This window comes from Hylaeus anthracinus, unplaced genomic scaffold (genome assembly GCF_026225885.1).
Source record: "Hylaeus anthracinus isolate JK02 unplaced genomic scaffold, UHH_iyHylAnth1.0_haploid 5, whole genome shotgun sequence".
Taxonomy (NCBI): domain Eukaryota; kingdom Metazoa; phylum Arthropoda; class Insecta; order Hymenoptera; family Colletidae; genus Hylaeus; species Hylaeus anthracinus.
In genome coordinates, this window is record NW_026535322.1 from 6,001,083 (window position 1) to 6,027,813 (window position 26,731).

General features: G+C 34.2%; 4 protein-coding genes and 1 long non-coding RNA gene across 7 annotated transcripts in view; 3 read left to right on the forward strand and 2 right to left on the reverse strand.

Annotated features, from left to right (window-relative positions):
• LOC128895722 (dnaJ homolog shv) overlaps positions 1-9,718 on the forward strand; it is a 25,313-nt gene extending 15,595 nt beyond the window's left edge. Inside the window, exons 2-5 of the mRNA XM_054158576.1 lie at positions 7,322-7,439; positions 7,718-8,102; positions 8,162-8,717; positions 8,809-9,718. Of these exons, the coding sequence (XP_054014551.1) occupies positions 7,345-7,439; positions 7,718-8,102; positions 8,162-8,717; positions 8,809-8,873 (1,101 nt within the window). The 5' untranslated portion in view covers positions 7,322-7,344 and the 3' untranslated portion in view covers positions 8,874-9,718. The remainder of the gene's footprint in view (positions 1-7,321; positions 7,440-7,717; positions 8,103-8,161; positions 8,718-8,808) is intronic.
• On the reverse strand, positions 283-7,036 carry LOC128895714 (alsin). The gene is made up of 14 exons (XM_054158554.1): positions 6,298-7,036; positions 4,865-6,193; positions 4,230-4,796; positions 3,779-4,148; positions 3,502-3,703; positions 3,053-3,233; positions 2,814-2,980; positions 2,624-2,733; positions 2,334-2,545; positions 1,706-2,266; positions 1,435-1,611; positions 1,198-1,366; positions 949-1,131; positions 283-881 (listed from the first exon to the last, which is right to left on the reverse strand). Exons 1-14 carry the CDS (start codon positions 6,636-6,638, stop codon positions 834-836), a joined length of 4,617 nt encoding a protein of 1,538 aa, XP_054014529.1. The 5' UTR covers positions 6,639-7,036; the 3' UTR covers positions 283-833.
• On the reverse strand, positions 9,628-16,622 carry LOC128895720 (uncharacterized). Its single transcript, XM_054158571.1, has 5 exons — positions 16,579-16,622; positions 15,781-15,938; positions 13,096-13,312; positions 12,267-12,564; positions 9,628-11,845 (listed from the first exon to the last, which is right to left on the reverse strand). Exons 2-5 carry the CDS (start codon positions 15,805-15,807, stop codon positions 10,330-10,332), a joined length of 2,058 nt encoding a protein of 685 aa, XP_054014546.1. The 5' UTR covers positions 15,808-15,938; positions 16,579-16,622; the 3' UTR covers positions 9,628-10,329.
• Positions 13,326-15,070, forward strand: LOC128895726 (uncharacterized). The gene is made up of 3 exons (XR_008461847.1): positions 13,326-14,532; positions 14,630-14,756; positions 14,841-15,070. It is a non-coding gene; the product is annotated as an uncharacterized LOC128895726 (long non-coding RNA).
• A 2,880-nt stretch (positions 16,623-19,502) lies between the features above and the next one.
• On the forward strand, positions 19,503-26,583 carry LOC128895895 (AP-3 complex subunit delta-1). 3 transcript variants are annotated; one of them, XR_008461879.1, is made up of 15 exons: positions 19,505-19,831; positions 19,959-20,054; positions 20,132-20,260; positions 20,567-20,977; positions 21,671-21,744; positions 22,024-22,467; positions 22,547-22,774; positions 22,852-23,014; positions 23,100-23,282; positions 23,413-23,797; positions 23,878-24,146; positions 24,275-24,847; positions 25,004-25,429; positions 25,523-25,692; positions 25,777-26,583. XR_008461879.1 is itself a non-coding variant. In XM_054158873.1 (14 exons), exons 1-14 carry the CDS (start codon positions 19,736-19,738, stop codon positions 25,613-25,615), a joined length of 3,570 nt encoding a protein of 1,189 aa, XP_054014848.1. In that variant the 5' UTR covers positions 19,503-19,735; the 3' UTR covers positions 25,616-26,583. The 3 variants fall into 3 exon arrangements, 2 of the variants coding, with proteins under 2 accessions (XP_054014848.1, XP_054014847.1); XM_054158873.1 differs by lacking the exon at positions 21,671-21,744 and adding an exon at positions 21,274-21,347 and having other exon boundaries at positions 19,503-19,831; positions 25,523-26,583; XM_054158872.1 differs by having other exon boundaries at positions 25,523-26,583.
• Positions 26,584-26,731: the final 148 nt, after the last annotated feature.

Genomic DNA, 26,731 nt, shown 5'->3' on the forward strand with positions numbered 1-26,731 from the left:
TTTCTGTACATTTCGGAATTCTGGCTGATTCAGCATTTTGGTATCAGAAGCACATGATGCGCGAAGAGGTGGCACGGTTGCGCCTACGGGCAGGCAACCGGCCCGACACGTCTATCAAATATATAATTGCAATGGATTTCATGAATAATAAAGGATAATTATTAACAATTATAGTACTGATCCTTCCTCGGGAGTAATTATACATCCCATTCATTGTTTTAAAAGGCTGATTTATTAGTGTAATATGAATGTGAGATTAGAATTTGATGTTTAAAACTATGTACATTAAAATATACAGTTCACGATTTATTATCGAAATCTTTTTATTTCTTGAAAATAATGTATAAACATATATGTACAAAGAATTACTATAAATAAATTTTCAAGTTTTTGATCTTTGAATTATGTTCAAAATACAGTAGAACGCAACAAATGGTGGAATGAAATGACTGTACCACCAAGTTAAATGTATATACACTGCACATTTGCACTTTTGTATAATTATATAACATATAATATCATTACCTACACTATCATGAATTATCGATGTAATATGTAATTTAATTCATACTATAAATATATTGATATTAATTATAATAAATACGTCTAATTACGTTTAACAGATATAAATATATATTTTATATATATTTAACAGATCTTAACATGTGTAAATTATATTACTCTTACTTAAATGATATTAGAATTTGAAATAACTTTTTCTAACAGCTGAATGTTATCTTCGTGCTTTTAAAATTTATTATAATGAGAGCTATTGGATTTTATTCCTTCGTTCATATTTATATAGATTTACAAACATACAAGATTTTTAGCTTTTAATCGACGACGTTAATTTTCTCTTGCAGTATTTGATAGTAACACGCCTGGAAGAAATATATACTTCCTAATCTTCTGACATTTACATCGTTTTTAATAAGAACAATATCTGACCTTGAGCGTGGTGAACATAATTCCAAGTTCTCCGTTTTGTAAATAAGGTTCCATAAAGTCTTCTATGAAATGTATTTCACTGCCTAGTTGTAACACACTGGCGCGAACGACGACAAAGCAAAAAACCGGGAATAGTTCGTCCATTGTCCATAAGTATGCAGAACCCAATTGTTTTTGAACTGTCTAATATAAACAAAATATAACGGTTTAATAGTAAGATCAGAAATACATGATAGAAATATAGCTTACTTGAGTCATTTGTTCAAATGTATTTCTGACAACTAGCAACTTTTCTAATGGAGAAAACGTGGTTTTCAACTGTTGCAATGTTTCTATCGCATCAGTGAAATACGGTTCGCTTTTATACTGCAATCCGTGTTCACTTAAATTCAGTACACTTGCATTTTTCCAAAATTTCCTGTAATTTCACCAATTAGTTATATACGAATGTAACAATTCCTGCTTTCGATTAGTAACATTACTCACTGATCGATATCCAAAAAAGCCATTAACGTTATATCGGGTTGCTTATTCCATTTCATTAATCTCTCCCAATAAGCGTCGTCTTCCTTCTTATTATGTAGAGCATATAGTACAAAAAGTGCTGAGTGCACACGAGGCAATAATATTGGATAGAGTATTCCAGCAGCACTTATAACTTGACTAATGAACAATTATTAAGAACCAAACAATTATAATGATAAATAAACAATGGTGTACAAGACAAATACGAAGTTAATTATAACTTAAGGCGCACCTTTCTTCTTCATTTTCTGCTTCCAATACATACTCTTTCCCGCCTCGTGGTAATTCCGGAAACAATAGAGTAACTATTTCATATATTCTCGAGGTAATACTATGAAGTTCAGATACAGCATGACTAAGTAGCAAAGGATGAACTCTTACGCCACCATAAGTAGCTGTATATACAGCAGCAGCTTCTGTCAAAAGACAGCCTAATGGATGATGTGGACTTTCAAAAGCTTTAATTAAATATTTATGAACTTCGCTATAGCTATCAATAGTAAGCTTTTCTTTCCCATAGGAAGGAATTTTATCCAACTCATCTGTGCCTTCGTTGTCTTTTTCTTTATTATTAAAAGAATTCGTTAAAAGGTTTTTTCGCTGTGATGTCTTTTGACGAGATTTAGTCAATATGCTGGCAACATTTTGCCACGCGCGTTGTGTTTCAAGAGTCTTATCATTTGCACTACTTGTAGTCTTCGAATCTGGCTCAAGAACACCAAGTTGTTGATAGCATTGTTTAAATATGGCTTTCCATTTTTGATCTGGCGATACGCATAGCTTTCCAAATGATCTATACCAAGTGAAGAAAAATTATCTAAATATAAACGTCAAGCAATATTAATCGACAAATTACCTACAATGGTTTCGAAGTAGATTGCACGTTTCCACAAGCCTTATTCATATGCAGCGTCGCAATAACTTTTACTCCCTCGTTCCATACCCCATTCATATTGCCTTCTAATCGATCACCACTTCGGAATGTTAATGTACCTTTTCCATTAAAAATTCCAGCTGATTTAAATTCACCCTCATAATGAGTACCATCTTCAAACACCATGACTCCATGACCCTTTAATTAAATACAACGTTAACTTTGATTTTTTTATAACGCACATTACGAAAACTAGGAAAATATTTAACTATCTACCGTTAAAACATCTTGCATAAAAACCCCTTCGTAGTAAATACCATCTAAAGTCACAATTAAACCACATCCATGTTTCATACCATTACTCCAAGATCCTAAATATTTTTCACCTATAATTATACATTATTTAATAATTATCATCTCTTAATAGATTCTTAATTTTCCTGTAATACTGATCATGTAACAATACCTGTCATAATGTCATCCATAATTCCATAGCCCTGTTTCACACCTGCTGCCCATTCTCCGATATAAACAGATGCAACGGATGCCATAAAATGACCTTCTTTTTTAACACCATGGCCATGTGGCAATCCGTCTTTAAAGTATCCTTCATAAAAGTCTCCATTGTTATATCTAAAATGAATACAGTTATTTAATATATCTGTTAATAATATCTATTTAATAGTATTCATTTAAAAAACTGACTTCATTGTTCCATATCCATTTTGGTGACCATCTTTCCATTGTCCTTCGTACACTCCTTGTGACGGAATTTCCATTTTACCGTTACCATGAATAACGCCTTTATGAAACTGTCCTGTATACATACGACCATCAGACCATTCTAATTTTCCGGAACCATGAGGCTTGCCATTAAGCCATCGACCTGTACATTATAATGGGTACTCAAACTAAGAGACATACAACTTTCGTAATACAGCCGAAAAAAAAATGTTTGCTAATGGTTAAACCTGCTATCTAGCTCATTTTTAAACTTGATACGAAATTTTTATATCTAAATTTTCACAACATTAAATGTGTAAAAGAAAGTATTATATTTGTTTTACCTTTATTATTTGCATTATAATTATTTTAAAGTGTAAAAAACAAAAAAAATTCATGATACACAATACTGTCATTAATGACTTACGAACCAGTGTACTTTGCATCTTTGAAAACACTGTGCTTTGTGAAAGAGAAGGAGCTAGAACGTACTATTGGAGGTACATGTCCAATAACCCTTTGTAGGCTACATTTTATAGCATTTTGTAAAGCGTGTAACCATTCATTACGTTCAGAAGGTGTTGGAGTATATAATATAAACGTATCTTCTGGTGCTACTACTGACATAGCATTCTGAAATATACATGCACAAGAAATTATGCTATAACTTGCATTAGTTTGGTTGTTATACAATTTTATTTAACATACTTGTGCTGTTTCGGAATCTGGTAAAATTTCTACCCAGAGAGTTTGAAGTGGGTGAACTATATGGGAAGTTCCAGTAACATGAATAAATATATCGGTTAATAAAACAAACCAATGTGTAGAAAACCTTCCAGAATTAAGAATTGATATAGGATGCGTTCGTGATTCTCTTATAAGTCTTCTGTTAGGAGATCTCAATAATTCTCCCAATTTCCCAGAACTTTCCCAAAATAGCTTAGTCGTTTCAGCCTCTTTCTGTCGCTTCTCTTGTATTTCACATATTTGTTCCCATTTTATTAGAGCTTCTTGCAATCGTTCTACACCCATTTTTATATTGTTGCACTTTATCAAATTTAAAATCATGCTTTTATATCTATGTAAACATGTAATCCATTATTTCATAAACCAAGAAATAATGGTCTTATATATTAAATTTATGTTTATAAATATTTACCTATTTAACTTGCGCAGTGGATGCTGCAATGCCATAGTGATAATAATTTCATTAGTAACTTTCTTGGTTTCATTACTTCTTAATTTGTTTGAAAATAAATTTGTTATAATTTGAGGTACTTCAATTATTTTTGCAATGTATGTAGATCCACTCAGAGAAATGACATCACATATTGCATTTAAATAGTACTTGTACACAGTAATATATTCCTCAACATTAGCAATCACTGTTACTTCGTATGCTTCACCCATATGATTGAAATAGTCCCATAAGCTAACAACATTCAATGCACTAAAACTTAATAACTCTGTATAACATCGACACAATGTTTCATAAACATTTGATTCTTGCATAGCCCCACCCTTTTTTTGGAATGGTTTAATTAAATGTTGATAAACGATCAATAGTTCTTCCAAAAAGACTTGATCGTTTACTAAGTCTTCAGAAATATTTATTTCAGGTTCATTTATCACAGAACAACAACTATATTCACCAGAACTAAAAATTTGTCGTGAACTGTATTCACTGCTTGTCTCAATGTCAAGATAGAACATTTCTCCAGCCTTACTGAAACCATAATAAAAATTCCTTCCTCAGTAAAAACAATGATGCTGTTACCGTAGTAAGTTACTTACCTAGAACGCCCAATAAAGTATAAACCATGATGCATCATGATTAAACTATGAAAAGTACCAGCTGCGATATCTTTGCCCCTCTCATTTGGATATAATTTTGTAGTAAACAATTGAGGTGCACTTTGATATGCAATTGTTTCCAATGTCACCTGTTTATGATTGTTTCTTCCCCAGGCAAAGACCCTGCCATCTAATGTTAAGGCAAGGATATGAAACGCGCCACAAGAAACTTTTCTAAGTCCAGTATTACTAAGTTTTGCTACTAAAATAGGTCGTGAACGTATAATAATATCTCCTGTTCCTAATTGTCCATACTGCACATCACCCCATGTCCACAGTTCAGTAGACAAAATATTGCTGCCAGTGCGCGTTAATGTATTAATTCTTTCATTTAAACCTTGCTGAGATAGTTCATGTTCCGAAGAGCCAGTACTTGATGACCATGGGAATTCTTCACAGCGTAAACTTAATGCCAAACTGGTGGTACTAGGTTTTAACCATTCTTCTCCTTGTTCCTCTGGATGTTCATTACTATCATCTTTAAATTCATTGGTGTCCGAGCTTCCACTCATGTGTCTAGATAATGTAACAACTTTACCTCCCACATTTTTTACTCCTTCATACACCAAATTAGCTACATTGGATACATTTTGCTTGATTAATCTACTTGGTTTTTCAACATTTTCCAAAGGTATGTCTTCTTTAACACTTCCATAAGATGACACCCAGGACAATTGCCTCGTTAAGAACTGTTTTGCTGCTTCTGTGTTTATAAAAATAACATTCTTTTTTTCTTCTTTATCAGAATCTGTAGGATTAAAAGCATATTCATCTTCATTTCCACTTATTTTAGAAGCTTCCTCTCTTTTAACAACTTTCACAGATGAAATAGTGTCACGCTCTTTACTAGCAATAGATAAAGCACTAATGGAAGTGGTTGAGTGATCTTCGCTGAATTGTTGCACATGAAGTCCAGTTGGACAAGTATCTGATGATGTCAAACTCGTAGGACTTAATAGTACCGTATCGAGACACTGAGGACACGAATTAACAAAAACTTCTTCCTCTAATTCATTCTCGCTATCTGTATCATCTTTCATAGATTTTGTTGTTTTTCTTACAGCAACTACACTAAAATTAAAACCACATGAAACAGTAAACACAGTTCTGCCTTCAAAAAACTTCACTTTCTTAGGCTCTATGCTATTGATGTCTATTTGCGATTGATTTCCACTAGCCCAGAGCTGTCCATGTTCTGTCACAAATAGTGCTGCTTGGTCACTGACTGCTATTGATTTCACTTTAAGAACTTCGCTTTCCTGCTTATATCTGTAATAACATAATTTGTTATAATAAGTAACAACTTATAGCGAAAGTACAGAATGCAAGATTTAAAAGTTAACATAAAAGACAAGTAACAATTTTGAACATACCCATGGCTACAATATTTGACTTCATCTTTTAGAATTATTGTATCCACTATACTCATATTTTCAGGATTTATTTTTAAAACGTGTCCGTTATTATCTACAATAAATAAATGCTCCGAATTGGATGCTATGTCAACCACATCAAATTGAGCCCTTTTGAAAATTAATGATAAAGGAGAACCCTCCAGGAACGATACCTCTCCATGATATAGATTGTTACAGGTAGTTGCTACGAAAATATGATCTTTAATAGTAACCAATCTGCAAATGATGCCGTTCGGCTTGTCGCCAAAAGTGTATGACAATTTATCAACACCCTTCCATAAATGCATATGTTTCTCCATTTTGAGAAATGTTTGAGAGATAAATTAGTTTACATAACCTATAAATATTTTATAAGACAGTAATTTTAGCAAAGAACGCTTTCGTCATGTGATTTGTGATTGAATTTCTTTCAGTGAACTTTCTTGTAAGAGTACTCGAAGGAATTTACATACTGACATGTTTAAACTAATGATTTATTAATTACAGTCTCAATTGCCTTTTCGTCAACAACTATCACTTGTCACTAACCATCACTGACTATCTACCACAAACTAGCAATTGACGTACTATCTGTGTCAGTGAAACTGTGACTGCGGTGACTGTCGTACGATTAGTGGACCAGGGTCCAAGGGAAGGGGAGCCAAGCTCACGTATTATAGGATATATGTAGATTGAAAACATTGAACCAGGAGGGCCAATGATCTGGATTTGAGCGCTGTTGCCACGTCTCACAGCACGGCTAATACTGGACTCGCTTGTTTAGTACTAGACAGTGATAAGCAATACCCTAGAACATTTTCCACAGGAACATTTTCCACAGGAGGAAGCGAAACAAACACATCGGCAAACTTCAGATTTATTGGAAGCCTAGATGCTCTCATAGCATAAATTACTGTCCCTTTTATCGTTACATACAAACTTGCCTGAAAGTTCGTTTTTCGCTTATCAGAACGGGATAAATTGAATTCGTTGCACCAATCAGGAGCACCCACGAATTAAGCATCGATGTTTGTTGTACCGTCTGCTAGGATGGCAGCGATAAAATTAATTTTGTCTTTGTTCATAAATTTAACAGTATATGTTGTTCTAACTGTAGCAGGGTAAGTAAAAAGCTATTCATTTTTGTACAATTTATTTATCAGATAACGTAACGAACAGTTATTTTGCAATAACTTTATAACCTCTTGTTTTATGAACCATTCATTTGTCAGACTGGTACCTTCCCTTTATTTATTATTTAAATAACGTTTCGTCGTGATAACATGTGTTATAAAAGCAAACAGTATTTCCTTTGAATCACTTGAAACTTTATATCTTCAATTTGGATTGTTTATTAATTTGTAGTTAATCATAAACAACACATACAATGTCCTTGCAGAAGAGACTTTTATGCCATCTTAGGCATACCGCCAACAGCAAGTCAGCATGCAATAAAAAAGGCATACAGAAAACTGGCAAAAGAATTGCATCCTGATAAAAATAAAGATGATCCAAGTGCTTCGCAGAAATTCCAAGATTTAGGTGCAGCCTACGAAGTTCTCTCAGATAACGAAAAAAGAGAAATGTATGATAGATGTGGAGAAGACTGTTTAAAGAGAGATGGTATGATGAACAATGCCGATCCTTTTGCTAGTTTCTTTGGAGATTTTAGTTTTCATTTTGGTGGAGAGTCCCAGCAACAACATGAAACACCTAAAGGTGCCAATATCATAATGGATTTAATGGTTACATTAGAAGAGTTGTATAGTGGAAACTTTATAGAGGTAAGATTTCGTGATTAATTAAAGTAGTAAGCAGAATTTGAATTCTATGTTTCTTTCAGATCACAAGAAACAAACCAGTTATGAAGGCAGCTAAAGGAACAAGAAAATGTAATTGTAGACAAGAATTAGTTACTCGCAATTTGGGAAATGGAAGATTTCAAATGACCCAGCAAGCAGTATGCTCAGAATGTCCAAATGTTAAATTTGTTACCGAAGAACGAGTGTTAGAGGTTGAAGTGGAACCTGGTATGGTAGATGGGCAAGAAACCAAATTTACCGCAGAAGGTGAACCGCATTTGGATGGAGATCCTGGAGATCTAATTTTGAAAATACGAACGCAGCCACATCTAGTTTTTGAAAGAATTGGCGATGACCTCTATACAAATGTTACTATATCTATGCAGGATGCCTTGATAGGCTTTAAAATGGACATAGAACACTTAGATGGCCACAAGGTATCCATTCAGAGGGACAAGATCACCAAACCAGGAGCTCGTATTCGGAAAAAAGGAGAAGGAATGCCTAACTATGACAATAATAATCTTCATGGCACTTTATATATCACATTTGATGTTGCATTCCCTGATACAGAATTCACAAGTACACAAAAAGAAGGTAAACTGCTTCTATATTATTATTATTATTATTAATTTATGCAATTATTTAAACTGTTAGAATATGTTCACACAATTTGTATCTGTTTCAGAAATAAAAAATCTACTTCAACAGAACTCTATAAATCGAATTTATAATGGAATAAGGGGAAACTAAGAACTTTAAGTGCAATGTATATATAAAGTGACACTAAAATGTGCGTATAATTGAAGTGCATGTGCTGATGACTTTGTGTGTTTCTATACCAAGTGGTGTTTTTGCTTCCTTAAAAATACCATGGATACCAACTGTGACGTGGTAGCCATTTGTTAGGTCAGTTATATTGAATACTTGTAGCATGACATAATAACCACCACGTATACGCATACTTCCTGTTTGATTATAAAAGGACTGGTCAAGTATGTCATTGTCAATTACGGTGGTACCACGTTAATAAAATTCGCCGTTCCGCCTCGAGGTATAAGTATTTTTGTTATTGGTCGCACTGTTCACATTAAAAGTCTACCGCGTGACAAAGAGCGTCAAGGAGAAACATTAGAGTGACGAGAGCGAATAAAAACTGGTATGCATTGGCGTAACTGTGAAATATCATACCGATCAAACAACTACTTAAGTTTCCCATGACCGTGATTTTGTGATATCTTACTACTATGTATTGGTGGTGGAGATCTCGCCTAGCCCTAGCTAGACACTCGGCAATTTAACATGGTACCACTATATTTATGTGGATGTCAGAAATGTTTGAGTACTTTATTTAACAAAATAAGTTATTTCATGTTTAATATGCGTGAGTGATGCATGAATGTCTTATATGATCAGAAATTTTGCATTTAAAGAGTGGAAGGGACTTAACGACCATGTTTTGAAGTATCGGATTCCCTATTCAAATACAAATAATTAAGCGAAGTAATGTGTTACAATTTTCTTATCAATATTATTTACAGTAAAATTTACATCAGCCATTAGCATTAATAAATACTATTCAATTATTTAATTTACAATTAGCATTTTTATTATAAAATTTTTGCGTTAAATTATACGTATCTTTTGCTTTGCAGAAATTTATCCAACACCTTCGAATGTAATCTCCTTACAAATTATAATTGAAGCACAATTCTTTCGTCGATTATAATGTAATTTGTTGTAACAATTTGTTAACTTTCGAGTAGTAACTCTTTTGTTACTTGTTCGTTTAAATGAGGCCTTCAATAACTTAAATATTATCATACACCTATTCTATTTACATCTGTTAATTTTGTTGATTTATATCCTAAATTTATATTATAAACTAATACAGAAACGTCTTCCTATGTTTGAATTGTTTGAACATCAAACTTTGTTGTACTCTTTTATTTCGAGTAAATGGTCATTTGTATTTGGTAAAAATTATCATACATTTATCGTAACCATGACGATTGCATGTCCTTTAATATTTTGAAATTTAGTATTTTAAATATTAAATAAATATTAGTTTGATTTCATCGTTATGAAATACAAGAAGAAAACATAAACGTGTAATTATATTTGAAGAAACTCATACTTTTTCCATGCTATAAAGAAATTAGAGCCGTAGACAAAATAAAATTACAAAAGTTACCAAAACGTGTTAATTCTACAAGCAATAGCAATATAACCTCATGTTGAACTCGTCAACACAGGCGCTCTGTTTTCCATACGCATTTAATCTACTAACCGATCCCACCAATTTTTTAGTCTTATCCTCTCCTCTGTATCGCACCGTCCCCTCGAATATCGCGTCACCAGGTTCCGTTTGAATTGTGATCGTATAATCAACGAGATCAAATTTATCACCCTTGTTTCGCCACGCTTTAACGGCTCTAATCTCCTTTAACTTGAGAGTCGCGCATTGCACGAATTTCTTTAACATCCTGTTCAATTCTGCGACCAGGAAATCTGCTTTATCCTGGTAACTCTCGTCATTCAAAGGAACATCGTTGCTAGTATGACACATGCACCAGTGGCTGGCTATGCCTGCCATGCTACATGTACGATAATCAGGAATCGGCAGGAACCAGCTAATCCCGCGAGGTAAACTTTTCGCATCCGATAACATTTTTGAACGCTCCTTGAGGCGCGGTTCCTCCAAATGTTTCGACTCCAATAGATCCAATAGGGTCTCGTGCAAGTCGAACGCTGTCGTCAAGCTCCGCGCATTCTTTCGAAGATTAGCCCAGGCCACTTGGTAGTTCTCCTTCCACCAGGTCGGCAACACAATGAACACAAACGGAAGGCTGTCCTCCATTCTGCCTTGATATGTCTCGCGGAAATCGCCCCATCTCATCCCGTGGTCGCTCATCACTATTAATGCCGTGTGGTTCAGCAACTGTTTGCTGGATAGATAAGAAACGAATTTATGGTAGGCGTCATCGCCTAATTGCGGGTAGTTGAAAAAATCGTGCGTTAAACTGGCTTGCCAGAACATCGCGAAATATGGCACTTTGGCAAATTGCGAGGCCGTCTTTCGGGTATAGTCTAATAAATTCTCGAATGTTTTTCTGGTCCCCACGCAAAGATTTGCGTTCCACTTGTGCGTGTTGCCGATGTCCTTTTCCGACGCGATGCAAAACGGCCTCAAATAATAGTCGGTCGGCTGGACCCGGAAGCCAGGTTTCAAGTAGTTGAACGTTGTCATGGCGCAGGCGTCTTCGCCGAAAACGGTACGATAACCCGCTGCGCTGAAGTTCTTCCAGATGAACGGGCACCCGTCGAACGGTTTGTCTTTAGTCTGCCAACATGACTGGTGTAGCTCGTCATCGGACAGCCCGCTCAAAACAGGCACCAAGTTCGGGTACGTGTTGTCGGCTACTTTCGTGTAGCCCATCATTTCCACTGCTCCGAGCTTCCGCAGAGCTTCGACGGTTTTCGGCATCATTCGATGAAAATTCAGTCTCGAAACCGAGTCGAGGCCAACTATCAGCAAGCTCAGATGTTCGGACTTGAACCTGGCAGCTCTCGCCTTCTCGTATTTCTGTTCCAACGAACGAAAACGAGGCAAAAACGCGTGGTAGTCCTTGTATATCACTTCGTTGTTTCGTGAACATTCGATTTTTACGAACTCAGCTCTGATGGTCGTCGCGTTCTGGAAAGCGGAGCAATCGTTGTCGTACCTGCAAATGAAAAATTCAAGGCATGGGAGATTTGAAACAACTTTTTCCTTAGCGAAAATAAATAAATTGTTCGAGGCTTCGTTAAGGAGATATTAACAGAAAACCCCGACCAATCAGTGGGCGCGTATGCCGTTGGAGCGGCCACGATAGCGAAGGCTACGCGGCTATGCGAATGCATTAATGTTAGATATTTACCTTGATATTCTGTTTAAATGATGAAAACTATAATAGATTTCGATCGAATCGAGAACACGTCGTGGAGTCAGATTTGTTAATTACGATCACACATTGAACTTTAACTGGAGGTTTGAGAAATCTGATATCCGATACCTTTATAAAAGTGTCGGGTCGAAATTTTTGTAGCAATGATTGCTTCGAAAATTGTAGTTATTGTTACAGGAAAATAAGCAGTCTTACTGACGTAACGATATTGTCCTCGTCTTTCATTCGCCAGAAAGGACGCCAACAGCAGTCGATATCCTTCGTATTGTTGTAATAATGGTGTATAGCATCCGGATTTATGAACACTGCTGTGTTGTTCGAATCAACGAGAGGTAGCTGATCTCCCATCTCGCAAACGAAGGGTGCCTCCTTACGAATGAAACGTTTGATTGCTGGATCAAAAGGATCCATCGCTGGTATTCGGCAACCTTTGTTGCGCACTACGAAGCCAGAATTGGCCACGGGCGTGAAGAAAGGCTTGAAGTCCATGAAGTTCTCTAGAAAACATAGAAAACATGTAAGACAGGGACTTTATTTTATGCTCGTTTTAATTTTATTTTAATAACGTGTTATCATTTATATTATGCTGATGCATAATTATCCGATGTTTCTTTTTCGTAATTTAAAACTTTTAAAACCTACTTTTAAATCCTTAAGACCTTCAACTACGGGTCATTGTATTCGTTTTGAATTTCTATCAGAATGTGTATCAGAAACTCTGCTATTCTATTTAAAAATAAAAAAATAAAAAACAAAAGCGAGCTTCGTAACTCCTCTATGCTTCCACTGATAAAAAAAAGTTATTGGTGCTACATTACGTGCCCCTTAAAATCAAGCAACTCTTGTTCGACACATTGTTTCCTATCGCTCAAAAGTAAGCGAATTATTCGGGTCGCCCGTTTTAAATGCCTCGCCCTGTATTTATAAGAAGTTTCGCAGAACTTCGTTCCAATTTCGAAGAAAATACTCGACTAGCTTTGAGCTACTCGATTCAAAATTATTCGATACTGTAAATCGTTGAAGTGTACCTTGCGAGGTGTCGTTGACGATAGTTCCGAATCGCATCGCTCGAAATTGATCCGTAGCGTACGTGTTTATGATAATTAGGCACGTGAACAGGGAAATTAGAATGCCTATTAACCATCTTCGTACTCGGATTCGACTCTTGTATATCTGGCTGTCGAACTCGAAGTCGAGAATCCCACGCTCATGGTCCACTGCCTTGTTGCCGCCACGGAACACTGCCTGCATGCAAATACGTTTCTATCAGCGAATCAGTCATTTCAATTTGACTCTTCTGAAAATCAACAATTTTATTTTACACGTGGAGTACGCCCTGTAAGTTCCATCTAAAAAACGAAACTTCGCCGTCGTATCTTTTAAATTAATAGTATAAAAAAAAAAAAAAATTCGTTCACGCCACAATGTAGAGTCCACTGTATCCTACAATTTACATGTAAACAAATTGTTCGTATCGTCAATAGTTATCGAAATATGCGTCTGTCGCACTTTACCGTGGACAAATGAATAATTTTGCGTTACCTTAGGGAGATTGATTTTGTGTGTACTTTGGTTATTTGAAAATGTGGTTCCTGAAGCTTGCGAAGGGCCCCTGTAGTCAGAGGTCATTCTGTGTTTTGTTGCACAAGGCGCAACCACTCGAACACTGCGCTCCACTTGTTTGAAACTCTTTAATTTATATTTCTGATCAGAGTTCACAGTGTAACGAGACTGTATTGCGTCAACGTTACTGTTTGTATGCGGCACTCGCAGACTGTTTATACAGTTGTTTAATGGTATTGCATTTGTATTTTCGAATAATTTTTTTTTTTTTTTTTTTTTTTTTTTTATCAAAATTTACCCCCTCGGAATTAAAAAGAAATTTTAACCAACCTCCAACGGTAGGTTACATATCTGTCCAATGGACTCATGCTTTTACCGAAATTAGTTTTTCGCAAAGGGAAACAAATGTCGGGGGTTGAAAGGTAACGTTCGTCCTAGCGCGTATCTGTGTCAAAGCGAGCGAAAGGTACCTTGTGTACACTAATATTATAATGTACGAACGGCTTTATCTGTGTACATGGTTAACACATTTGAAAATAATGACTCGGTGTATGAAGGTTTTAATACCTCATTTACTTAGTCGATGAAACGGCACGTGGGTCAATATACATAGAAATGTAAAAACGTTTTCTTTTGTTAAAATGATCATATAACGAGAGCGATCATAAAGCGACATGCTTTGCATATTTGATTGTTCTTTTACATAATATAGATTAAACATTATCGAGCGGCCAATATTTCCGCCCACTAAGATAAAAAATATCAGCTACATACTAGCCGCCGGTGAAGTCTCAACTAATTGTTCTCATATTGTCGATATTTCCAGAAAACGTGGTTCTAATTGTATCACGTATATCGTCATTTCTTCTTTGCTTGAATAGACATAGAAAAATCATGAATTGGTAAAAATTTCTCCTAATTACTTTGGCCGAAGTATTATAGATAAAATTATTCACTGGCAGTTTTTGGTCAAGTTTTGACGAATCGTTTTCATTCCAGGTGAAACTAGGTGACGAGTATGAAGAACTTCTCTATTCAATAGGAGGAATAACGATAATAGAGTTCCTGTTACCTTATCGATTAATCGATATTACTATTAGCAAATGGGAGGACTATTCGATACTAAGTAAGTAAATAAATGTTTCTGTTACGTTATTATTATTATATTGTTATTTAGTTAACAAAACACATGTTTCTTCTTTCCACTAAGATCATGGTAAATTGACCGTACATGGTAAATTATTAACCCTGTGGTGTGGCGCGCCGGAATATCACTTTTGTCTTAATATCATAGACAATGTTAAAGATAGGGCCATGCAATTTACAATTGGTGTAAATTAATATGCGTTATTGTAAGAGAAATATATGGAAGAATCACATAATTGTACGTTTTGTTGAGCGCAAGACCAAATAATAAATGATGTAATATAATATACATATATATATATGTAGAATTTAAAATAATTGATTCCTGAATCATCCTGAATGGATTTCAGGATTATAGTATATTATATATAATTTTAGAATTATACTATATACTAAAAGATGCCGATTTTATATCTAAATTGTTTAGAATCTAGTTGTTTAGACCCTGTATATTAGCTTTAGTATTATTATTCGTATTATGTATAAATAGTAATCTTTGACTAAAAATGTGGCTGTCTAGTAAAAAAAATGTAGTATGTATCTGTGCAATCGATACTTTTTAAGTTACGCAGTTTGACTGCATCGATTATTATGCGTTATCGTGCCCGCGAAAATACTTGGAAAGATTTGATTGCTCCAAGTCAATACTAAGTAGAACATTGATAGCACATTGATACCACATCAATACTTTTCGCGGGCACGATAACGCATAATAATCGATGCAGTCAAACTGCGTAACTTAAAAAGTATCGATTGCACAGATGAATTGAAAATTTACAGAATACATTTTCCCGACTCTTTTCGGAACTAGAAATTGATACAATACATCAAGTGACGGAATATTTTGGGGGTACAAGAGTCAACTATCGTTCCGTGATTTTCTACCCATTCGAGAAATCACATTATTGAATTACACCAAAGAAACAATATTTTCCACTTTGTTACGGAAAAACTATTGCACGACAGCGTGAAACAATTTATTTATTTTTCACGTATTTACATACCTTGTCTTGCAAGTGATTATCACGCATGCCGGTTCAACCTTTCTTCTTGGCAAACTTCGAATGATTAACAGGAGCATTCCGTACATTTTAGTACGTTCATCGCTTAATATAGAGATCTTAACGCATTTAAGTGGGGTCGTTATCGGTATTCCCATTAGCTGTATATAAAACATTATTTCGATGAAGATTAGGTCGAATTAATCGGTGATTTACTAACATAGAAATCTGATAATAACACTGGTTTACGAAATAAACAAATCTTTACGTATATACGATGCAACTAAATTTTTGTCTTATGTATTAGGTCTGGGTTAGGTCGCGAAAGATACTTTTGGGACAATCTAATATTTTGGCCCGCTAAACTCGAGGATCGAAACGAAACAAATTTTGTACGGATAGAATTTCGAGATACGAGGTTTTGAATTTTTTTTCGATGTTTTTCTGAGGTAGCTTCACATTTTAGGCTATATAATTTTGGCGTTAGTTAATTAGTAATTAACTAAGTAGTAATTTTAGCTATTTTTACGTTTTCTTAGTGCCAACTTTGTGTCGTGTTTCATCATTACGTTTAATTGATCGAAAATTTACAAAATGTCTGTTGAGTCGTAAGTTTTGCATCGCTATCCTTACAAAAGTTTTTCATTGCGGTTTTCGAGTTTACCAGGCCAATATACCTAAGAAAGAAAAAAAAAGAATAGTGCCATTGAACGTACATTTTGGCTGTAAACTAGTGTAATCGTAAACGATTCGTTGAATCAATTTTTAAAATAAAATAGAAAAGAAAATCTCTCGACTTACCGGTGAATTTTTTCGGTTCTATTCCCCTCGCTTTCATAGTCAACCTTCGTCGAAACGATCCCGAATCGAACACGGAAAATGCTTCGGGGGCATCGCCGAAAATTATTTCGCAATGTTGGCTGATACTATCTACCGTTCTTCTTTGTATCTCTAGCGGATGTGAGAATTGCAACGTCTCTCGCGCGATTCGTCGATTACTCGAAGGTCGCTTTAATCGGAGACTCCCCGTGTTATCGCTGCATTTGTGATTTTTTCGTTGGGGTTTAAAGGTGCCAGTCCATCGGTTCGTTTAATCAGGTGCCTGCGCTCTCGGATTTTTCAATGTTTGTCTTTAATGACATTGTTCATCGAGGTTGTATCGGAATCGGTATTTTTACTCTTATGAACTTCGTAATTATTGTATTTTTCCATACGGAATTAGCCAAGCATAATACAGTGGAGTACTCAACATCCAAACTCCCGTTATTCGAATACCCCGAACGTTCTATTATCTGGATCCGCTGTTGTCCAAAATGTGTTAAAAAAGAAAGTTCTAAATTAATAAATAAACGAAGAAAGATAAGTTTTCAACCTTCTATTTGAACAAATAAAAAATTTAATACAAAACAAACGATCCGTTGTCCGAAAATTCCCAATCCGGTCACTTTCGTCTCCCAGCCAGTGTGGATCCTTAAATATTAAAACCAATTGTGAAATTTCTTAGCTTCTATTTGAACAAATTAAAAATTTAATACAATACAAACGATCCGTTATCCCAATCCCAAAATTCCCAATCCGGTCACTTTCGTCTCCTAACTAGTGTGGATACAGAGTAAGGCTCCACCGTAACGCTATTTGGCATCTTTCGATTGGATATCTGGAAAAATCCGCGGCACTCGAACGATTAAAAATTAGGCCGTCTTTATTTACGCTACGAACTCTCCGAACTCTAGTATCATCAAGCTTGCGTCGAATCTATCGAAACATTACTGTCTCGACAAACTGATTTCCCTCGAATAGATTTTTGGTTCGATGTCCTTCCCACGAAATTCGATTTTTGTTCTACGTCCGTTGCTTTCCGAAAAATATTCTTTTCTCTCGATATCGAACCGCATATTTTCCGGTACATTTCTAGCAAGCTCTACGACGATCTAATTATCAACGAAACCGTTCGATCGCGGTTTTCTGATTCGAAATACATCGACGCAACGAACGTTTCGATTCGACACTGCGATGTGAGAGGGTGCTATTAGGTGCACTTTAAAGCAACGAAACCATCGATTCGATTCATTTTAGCTACAAGGTTACGTAAAGTACGTTTCGCTGGTTATGCATCATCCGCGATACGTCTCGTTGGTAAAACCGGGCATCCCGTATCTGTGCCGGCCGAAACAGGTCAAATTTGACGCACTTGGACGTCATCGACCTGTTATAGGACTATCGCATACCGCGACATCGAATTATTTCGACCACTTTACGATCGGTTATTCCGATTCCATTTAATTCATCTCAAATCCCGATTCTCTTCTTTTCCAAATTCTTCTCGGATAGGATCCTTTTCTAATTAACTTCAGCAGCTTTAATTACCGGTCACTCGTCACGTTATAACGACTATTCACTTCACAACGTTTCTCGCTGGATTCTCATCGAGATGAAAAAGCTCGGCTCCCGGGATTCTTAGGCAGAAGTCACGGTTCGGTTTCCAAAACGCGCGGAACACGATTTTCCGCGACGATGGGACACTGTCGAGCTCATCTGGACAGTTTGGACCAATTTAAACGCAACAGTGACGTTCGGAAGAGGAAACTGTGAAGCAACTTTTCAACGAACTGTTCAACCTCCTCTTTCTCGTACTTCCCGCATGGCCACGTGGGGACTGGACATTTTCCATCCCCTGAAAGACGTTCGAGGCGTTGCCGTAGCTGGGATTCAAGTGAAATACATACATGATTGTTAACAGTGAGGAAACGAGAGGAGAGACGAGGATCTGGTCGATAGGCGCGCGCTCGCGCACCGTCGCAACGTGTCCAGGACGATAAGTACAATCGGCATTTTCCTCTCGTTGCGGTCCAGAAGCTCGATAAACGGATGAAAAACTAAGGACTGTCGCGTCGTAAATATAAACTAACAACAATCGGGTACAAGCGAGACGAATGTCACCGTGAATGACGGAAAGTGGAAAGTTGAATGAACGCTTCGAAATTTACTGATTTTTCAGTGGAAAAGTTTCGATTTGAGTGACCGCGTAGGACCGCTTTTACGGCTCGTCACTCAAATCGAGACATTGGTGGCTCCATCTCTTTGCGAACCCCTCAAGCTTGTCGTAAAATAGTTTCCACCAAACGCCGCTAGGTGGCGACACAAAAATGAAATTATTCAAAACATAAATTCTATACTTTTTTTAAATTAAAATACCGATAAGCGAAGCGCTATCTAGCGGCGCGAAGTAGGAACTATTTCACGACAAACTTGTGCGGTTCTATATACTGTATATATACTGTATATAATAACTGTATATATTATTATCTAATTCAACAATTAGAAGATGATTTATCATAATTACGATGTAAAATTATATGAATGTGCAGGAAAAAGTAAAAGATGTGAATATATGTGAAAAAATAGTTCGATCGCCGCCGCTAAATGGCGATGCATTTTTGAGTCCATTAATTGGCATTTGTGCTTTTATATAAATATATCAATATCTATTTCATCTGAATTGTGATTTCAATTTACTAACCCTTTTCTAGAAAGTCCCCCAGAATATCAGTTTTTTCGCTGGAATCATGAAAACTGTATAAGGAGTTCCAACTGTGTAGCGTAGAAATCATGAATTCATGGCTGGAATGTACCCAATCAAAACAGACGAATTATAACTAGCAGTTCCGAAATTTGACAAAACTTGGGAATTTTGTGTTCGCAAAATTTTGCGTAATGAACAGGAATGTTGAGTAGTTTGTCTATTTGCGATAATTCTTAGGTTTCATCATCGAGGGACTTTCTTATCCGCCGATCTGTCAAAAAATGTAAATGTAAGACTGTGATTGAAGTTTAAGGTTTCTAACATACGGTAATGCAATCAAAGCGAATTATCCGATTAAGTCGGACCTTCGGACGGATGTAGAAAAATTCATTAAAGCGATATTGAAAATATACCATTTATTTTTTAAATGCCATTATGGCTCTCCGTAAAGTAAAAGGAAATTTCGAACGTATGTTCGACAAAAACTTGACGGATTTAGTCCGCGGAATTAGGAACAACAAGGAAAACGAGGTACGTTCATAATTATATTATGTAGATTGGGTTCAAACATCAATTACAGCGACATAACCTCAATTGTATCTACGTTAATGATTTGAATTTTTTTTTTTTTTTTACTAATATTTTTATACTATTATAGGCAAAATATATTGCACAATGCATAGAAGAAATTAAACAAGAATTACGACAAGATAATGTTGCAGTCAAGGCAAATGCTGTAGCAAAGCTGACATATGTAAGTTTAGTATGTGTATAAATTGTAACCAGTCATATTTTTTCTATTATTAATGTAATTTATTTAAATTTATTCAGCTTCAAATGTTGGGGTATGATATTAGCTGGGCTGGTTTCAACATAATCGAAGTGATGTCATCTGCAAAATTTACGTATAAGCGAATTGGCTACTTGGCAGGAAGTCAAAGTTTTCATGCAGATACAGAAGTATGAAATTATTTGAAATTGACATATAATTAATGTCTCAAAGAAATCTGATGAATGTAATGTATATTTCGTTACAAGTAGTCATAAACAGCAATATGAAACTTTATTACTTCATTAATATCTCTATAAACAAACTACTCCATTAAATGATTATGTAAAGGATTTGTGTCAGTGTTCTACAAAGAGGGAAGTTAGTCACTTTGGAGTTGATGAATTCATCAGGTTTCTAAAGACTTTATATTATTGTAACATAATTGAATTATTCTTAATAAACACAGAATTATTTATTGGAACAATTTATTGCAGCTTTTGATGTTAACTACTAATATGATTCGTAAAGACTTAAATAGCCAAAACCAGTATGATGCTGGACTGGCTCTAAGCGGCTTGTCTTGCTTTATAAGCTCAGATCTTGCACGCGATTTAGTTAACGACATTATGACATTATTAACATCTACAAAGCCATACCTACGCAAGAAAGCTGTATTAATGATGTACAAAGTTTTCTTGCGATTTCCAGAGGCCTTACGGCCTGCTTTTCCGAGATTGAAAGAAAAATTAGAAGATCCAGATAGCGGTGTGCAAAGTGCTGCAGTTAATGTAGTTTGCGAATTAGCAAGAAAGAATCCGAAAAACTATTTAAGTCTAGCACCTGTATTTTTCAAGCTTATGACAACATCTACCAATAATTGGATGCTAATAAAAATTATTAAATTGGTGAGTGAATATCATTTTTAAATTTTATAGAAACAAAGTGAAACAGATTAATGGAAATGTAGGCTCACTATTATAATTATAAATGCAGTGAGTTCTCAAATTCATAGATATATTATTACATTCTTACAATAAAAAGAGTATTTATAGATTTGTACTAAATGTATTGTAGAGAAAATAAAACTTATGCAGAAAGCTTCGGAATGAATTAATTGCATAGCTAAAGGACTCACTGCATTTACACATACTTATTTTTCACATATGAGCCAAGTAATATTGATCTTGTTTCACGTGCTCAGTTCTCCACTATAACACTGATTGAGCCGAAAATGGGTCGGCGACTCACTCAACCACTAATTGACCTGATTTCAAGGTTTTCATATTAGTTGATTATTTTCTCACTAAACTATAGTAATTATATAGATATTAGTTGGAGTATGCATTAGCGGCCTGTGTTTACTTATAACTCTTACATCAATACTCAGGTACTCATTTCAATGATTCATGAAATAATATGCAAAATTTCATGGTGGGTATCTGGGTGTCTTGGATATTGACGCATCATGAAACTTTTAGATATTGATATAAGGGTTACTAGTATCTGTGAGCATCATTTCGTATATTGTGTAAATTATGTTTAGAAATGTCCGTATATTAAATCTTGTCATATTTCTTAGAGTGCAATTATATTTACAGTTTGGCGCATTGACACCTCTAGAACCTAGGCTTGGCAAAAAATTAATAGAACCCCTTACAAATTTGATACACAGGTATTTAATGTATTTTTATTGATAAGTATAACAAAATAATGCATTAACAGGTTTGACTATTGCTTGTAAGATAGCTTCATATTTTATTGTTGTTTATATGGAAATTTTATTTAAATATTTTCTTCCTTTAACCATTTACAATTGTATTTTGTTGCTGTAACTTTTTCATTGTATACGACCATTGCTTTATTATGTTACTTTCTAAACTATTAATTATGTAAATACAACAATTTAACATATCAAATTTAGCACTAATGTGGTAATATTACTGATTTTTAGTACATCTGCAATGTCTCTGCTATATGAATGTATAAATACAGTAATAGCTGTATTAATTTCAATTTCATCTGGCATGCCAAATCACTCCGATTCGATACAGTTGTGTGTTCAAAAGTTGAGGATACTGATAGAAGATTCTGATCAAAATTTGAAATACTTGGGATTACTAGCAATGTCGAAAATTTTAAAGACTCATCCTAAGAGCGTACAAGCTCACAAAGATCTTATAATGCAATGCTTGGACGATAAAGATGAAAGTATAAGATTGCGTGCCTTGGATTTACTGTATGGAATGGTTTCAAAGAAAAATTTGATGGAGATAGTTAAGAAGTTAATGGTGCATATGGATAAAGCAGAGGGCACTGCTTATCGAGATGAATTACTCTCAAAAATTATTCAAATCTGTTCACAAAATAACTATCAATTTGTTACATACTTTGAATGGTAAAGTAATGATATACATACAAAACATTTATTTTTTATTTAGCTATATAATTTACACAACACATACCCATATTTCTAGGTACATATCTGTATTGGTTGAACTTACACGAATGGAAGGTACTAAACATGGACCATTAGTAGCAACTCAATTACTTGATGTAGCGATTCGTGTACAAGCTATACGAAAATATGCAGTTCAACAATGTGCCTTATTGCTGGAGAACTCGTACCTTTTAACAGGTCAGCCAAGAGCAACAATGTCTGAAGTTTTATATGCTGCTGCATGGATTTGTGGAGAGTTCTCCAGGTATTGTATAATATATTTCTATCGTTTCATATTAATAGTTGGATTGAAATATATTTGATAACACATTGAATTAATAGTGAATTAGACGACCCTCTAGCAACATTACAGTCGATGTTACGATCACAAGCTTCTAGTTTACCGGGACATATTCAAGCTGTTTATGTTCATAATATTCTGAAACTTGCTACAGCAACATTATGTACTGCTGAAAAAAATGGGGATACTGAAGTAATAAACCAGGTATAATAAAATAATAAAATGTTATATAAAATTTACCAAGAATTATGACATTGTGAAAATATGTAAACGGTTTTCTATTTTATAGATTTATGAACTGAAAGATAAAATAGCAGCTTTTGTGTGCAGTGGGGACTTAGAAGTTCAAGAAAGATCTAGTTCTGCATTAGTTTTACTTGAATGTTTGAAAGAAAATCCTGGTTTGGCACAGGAGCTGATGGAAGCATTCGAAGGTGAACTTAATCCTGTTGCACCTAAAGCACAAAGAAAGGTAACAATTCTCTTTATTGTCTGTCATATTTTTTCCATCTCAATAAAATGTTTGTTACATAAGGTGTATAGAAGTTCCTTGTATGGTGAAAGTTTGTATACAATTGAAATATTATCTTGTTCTTCCTTAGGTGCCAATTCCTGAAGATCTCGATTTAGATTCATGGATTAATGATCCGCCATCGGAAAGTTCGGATTCAGAAGATTTAGATATGAATGATATTTTCATTAAAACAGATAAAACAAATGATTCCTATTCTAAACGAGAATTTAATGAACCATCGCCAGAAGAACTTGAAAAACGTCGTGAAGCAAGAAAAATGGAACAACAAAACAATCCTCATTACTTAAAAGGCACGTTCAAGAATTCTACATCATATCATAACTCATCGAATATTTATGAAGAGTTTGAAAACATTCCTGTTGTGGAGTTGGATATCCCAGTGTCTTTAAAAGTTATAAACAATCATAAGAGGTATAAAATACACGGTAAAAAGAAGAAGAAATCCAAAAAAAGTATGTTTAAATTTTATATAATACTCTATGTATATTTCGCGGTACTTGAACATTAATTTTAATTATTCAAACTCGGGTAGACAAAAAATCAGCTTCCGAAGACGAGCAGGACGATGATTATCCAATTCAAGTAGTCAATACAGGTATAGGTGAACTTCCACCAGGTGCAGAACTAAGTGACAGCGATGACTATGATAAAGTAGATGCAAATGATCCACATAGAGCTTTAAATATTGACCTAGATATGCCTTTGAGAGAAGACGAAAGATTACCTGTTTTAGAGCACAGAGTTATTGAAAATAATTTGATTCAAGAAAATGTTGAAGTTAAAGGAAATAAGAAGGAAAAAGTAATTTTTTATTCTGTATCTACTTACGTTTTAAATATTTTTATATAATAACCGTTAACATTGATTAAAAATTAAGTATTATTTATAGTTTAATAAATGACATTACTTTATTAAATTGTGTTTACTAGGGACATAAAAAATCTAAAAAGAAAGTTAAAGAAATGAAAGAGAAACGATATGACAATCAGTTGGAACTAACTGATATGTGGTTGGAAAATAATATTTCTTCGGAAAAAAGTCAAACTACTGATATTAATGAGTATACAGAGGTATTCGGTGAAAAAGATTCGGAACAGAGAGATGTCAAGCGTAAAAAATCAAAACACCAGGAGAAGCATAAGAAAGCTCACGATGACGATTCAAAACATCGAAAATCAAAGAAGTCTAAAAGTAAAAGGGATAAAAAATCTTCAGATTACGAAGAAACAGCTGGAATCTCAACGCCGTCGAAAGAAATATTACCAGATCTAAGATATAATTTTTCAAATTCCGAAGAAAATACAACCTTACTCCAACAATTGACTTCATACGAAGAGTTAGTTAAAAATAAAATACTTTCTATAATGTATGAATTAAAACATATTCCTCACGAGTCAAATAAATTACTTGCATCAATACTCATTAAAAATAATTGTCAACAACTTGTGAAAGAATTAGTTTTTGACGTTCTAGATACATCCTCACTGAAATTAATGAGAAATGTAAGTTAATGGAAGTCAACATTAAGTAGAGAAAAATTATATAGCAATTTATAAGTAACCTCTTAATCGCATGTCAGTTTAAATTTACTAGTTTTTACATTGTACACAACATTTATTAAGCATAATGACAAAATGAGATACTTCTTCTTTTTTTAGCTAGGAGATGAATTTGGTATAAAACTGCCATTTCAACTGCCTCCAGATACTAGTAAAGAAACACAATTTACTATTTTAATTTCGGAGGTAACTTTTGCTCAGAAATTAAGGGGCACATTTACGTATATGTTAGAACACAAAGAAAGTACATTGCAGGAAAAACTTGATTTTACTATACCTTTGCCGTGCAGTAAGTTTATGTTTGGACATCTTTCACACAAAGATATACTGACAGAATTACTTAAGAGTGGCCAACTTATACACAAAATCAGAAAAGATATAGCTCTTTCTCAAGACTTTGATGTTACATTAAATTTAATCTGCTCTAAGTGTAATCTCACACTTGTGGAAAAAATTAAAGACACTGCATCTGTATATGGACAATCTCTAAAAGGACATCATGTGTGCCTTTTATTAAAATATGATGTGAGTGAAAAACAACACTTTTAACTTGCGAGTATTAAGAAAAAATATAAGAAATAAGTGATCCTAATGTAAGATGAAATTATCTTTTTGCAGAAATCATTGGGCAATTTGTTAATTGAAGGCAAAGGTGACAATAATACATTAATGTCAGGAATTGTGGAAGAAATTTTAAGGATCCTGACATAATGTTGATGTGAAGTGAAGTGTCTGTATTTTACGATTCCTATCATTCATTGAAATTATATTAATTGCATTACTCAACAGTAAGACAAACGTTTAACAGCATTCATTACATATAAAATAATGGCTATAGAAAATTTATCTACAAACTTATTAAATATTTTCAGAACAAAATCTTATCTAAACTCTACGTCTAATTTAGGTAATATATAATTTGTTACATATACATACAAACATATACGTGTATATGTATAAATACACACATATATGGATACATATATGTGTGCGTAAGATAATGTTTTAACGGAAGAAAAGAGATTTATTGGAAATAAATTGAAGACATCAGAATGAAAGTAGTTCATTTTAATTATACATTATTTCAGATAAAAAATTAATATACCATATACCAATATACCGAGTTATTATTTGTAAATATTATTTCACAATTTGGTGACTATTTTGCTAGAACATTTTTCTTACAAATTTGTTGAATCATGTTTCATATAAATGTAAGCAAAAAATGTATAGTTTATAATATTGAAATATCAAACTATTTTCCCAAAGTAGGAAAAAGAATATAAGTATGGATTACTATTTCGCAGAGGATCCAATTGTAAAATATCTACGACGTAATAAAAAAAATGCTAAAAATCGTATATTAATAATTGACTACTTTATAGGCTGATATCTTCAATTTTGTGTTATTAAAAAATTAATATCGTAAATATGTTGTTGAACTCCTTATTAAATTGTAACATACACTACGGATACTCGCGAATTGTGTGCGAATGTACATCGATGTTTTTCAGCGGAATGTATACTTCCCGCATGTAATGAATTTGTAATATCAATAATTTATTACATATAAGGAATTTATAATAAGCATATAAATACTAAAACAGTAACACATGGAACACCAAATGTAAATAACTATACTTGTATCCTATACTGATAAACAATATTTTCATTTTAAATATCTTCCGAGAATGAATTTCATTTACATGAATGACTAAGCAATTAATTTAATTATGTATAATTAGAAGAATCAGCTCAATCAACTTATCTTATCGTTTTTGCACGTGTGAATAATAAAGAGATTAAATATCGGTATTAGATACTTAC

Bases quoted from the DNA above. Each gene is read 5' to 3' on its own strand.
- LOC128895895 (XM_054158873.1), top strand. From the start codon at position 19,736: ATGGCTCTCCGTAAAGTAAAAGGAAATTTCGAACGTATGTTCGACAAA. The intron at 19,832-19,958 runs GTACGTTCATAA...ATACTATTATAG, and splicing joins GGAACAACAAGGAAAACGAG to GCAAAATATATTGCACAATG. The intron at 20,261-20,566 runs GTATGAAATTAT...AATTTATTGCAG, and splicing joins GTTTTCATGCAGATACAGAA to CTTTTGATGTTAACTACTAA.
- LOC128895720 (XM_054158571.1), bottom strand. From the start codon at position 15,807: ATGCGTGATAATCACTTGCAAGACAAG. The intron at 13,313-15,780 runs GTATGTAAATAC...ATTTGCATGCAG, and splicing joins ATAATCACTTGCAAGACAAG to GCAGTGTTCCGTGGCGGCAA. The intron at 11,846-12,266 runs GTCAGTAAGACT...TTTCATTTGCAG, and splicing joins GACGAGGACAATATCGTTAC to GTACGACAACGATTGCTCCG.
- LOC128895714 (XM_054158554.1), bottom strand. From the start codon at position 6,638: ATGGAGAAACATATGCATTTATGGAAGGGTGTTGATAAATTGTCATAC. The intron at 2,546-2,623 runs GTAGATAGTTAA...ATTTAATTAAAG, and splicing joins TTATGCAAGATGTTTTAACG to GGTCATGGAGTCATGGTGTT. The intron at 1,132-1,197 runs GTAAGCTATATT...TGTTTATATTAG, and splicing joins CATTTGAACAAATGACTCAA to ACAGTTCAAAAACAATTGGG.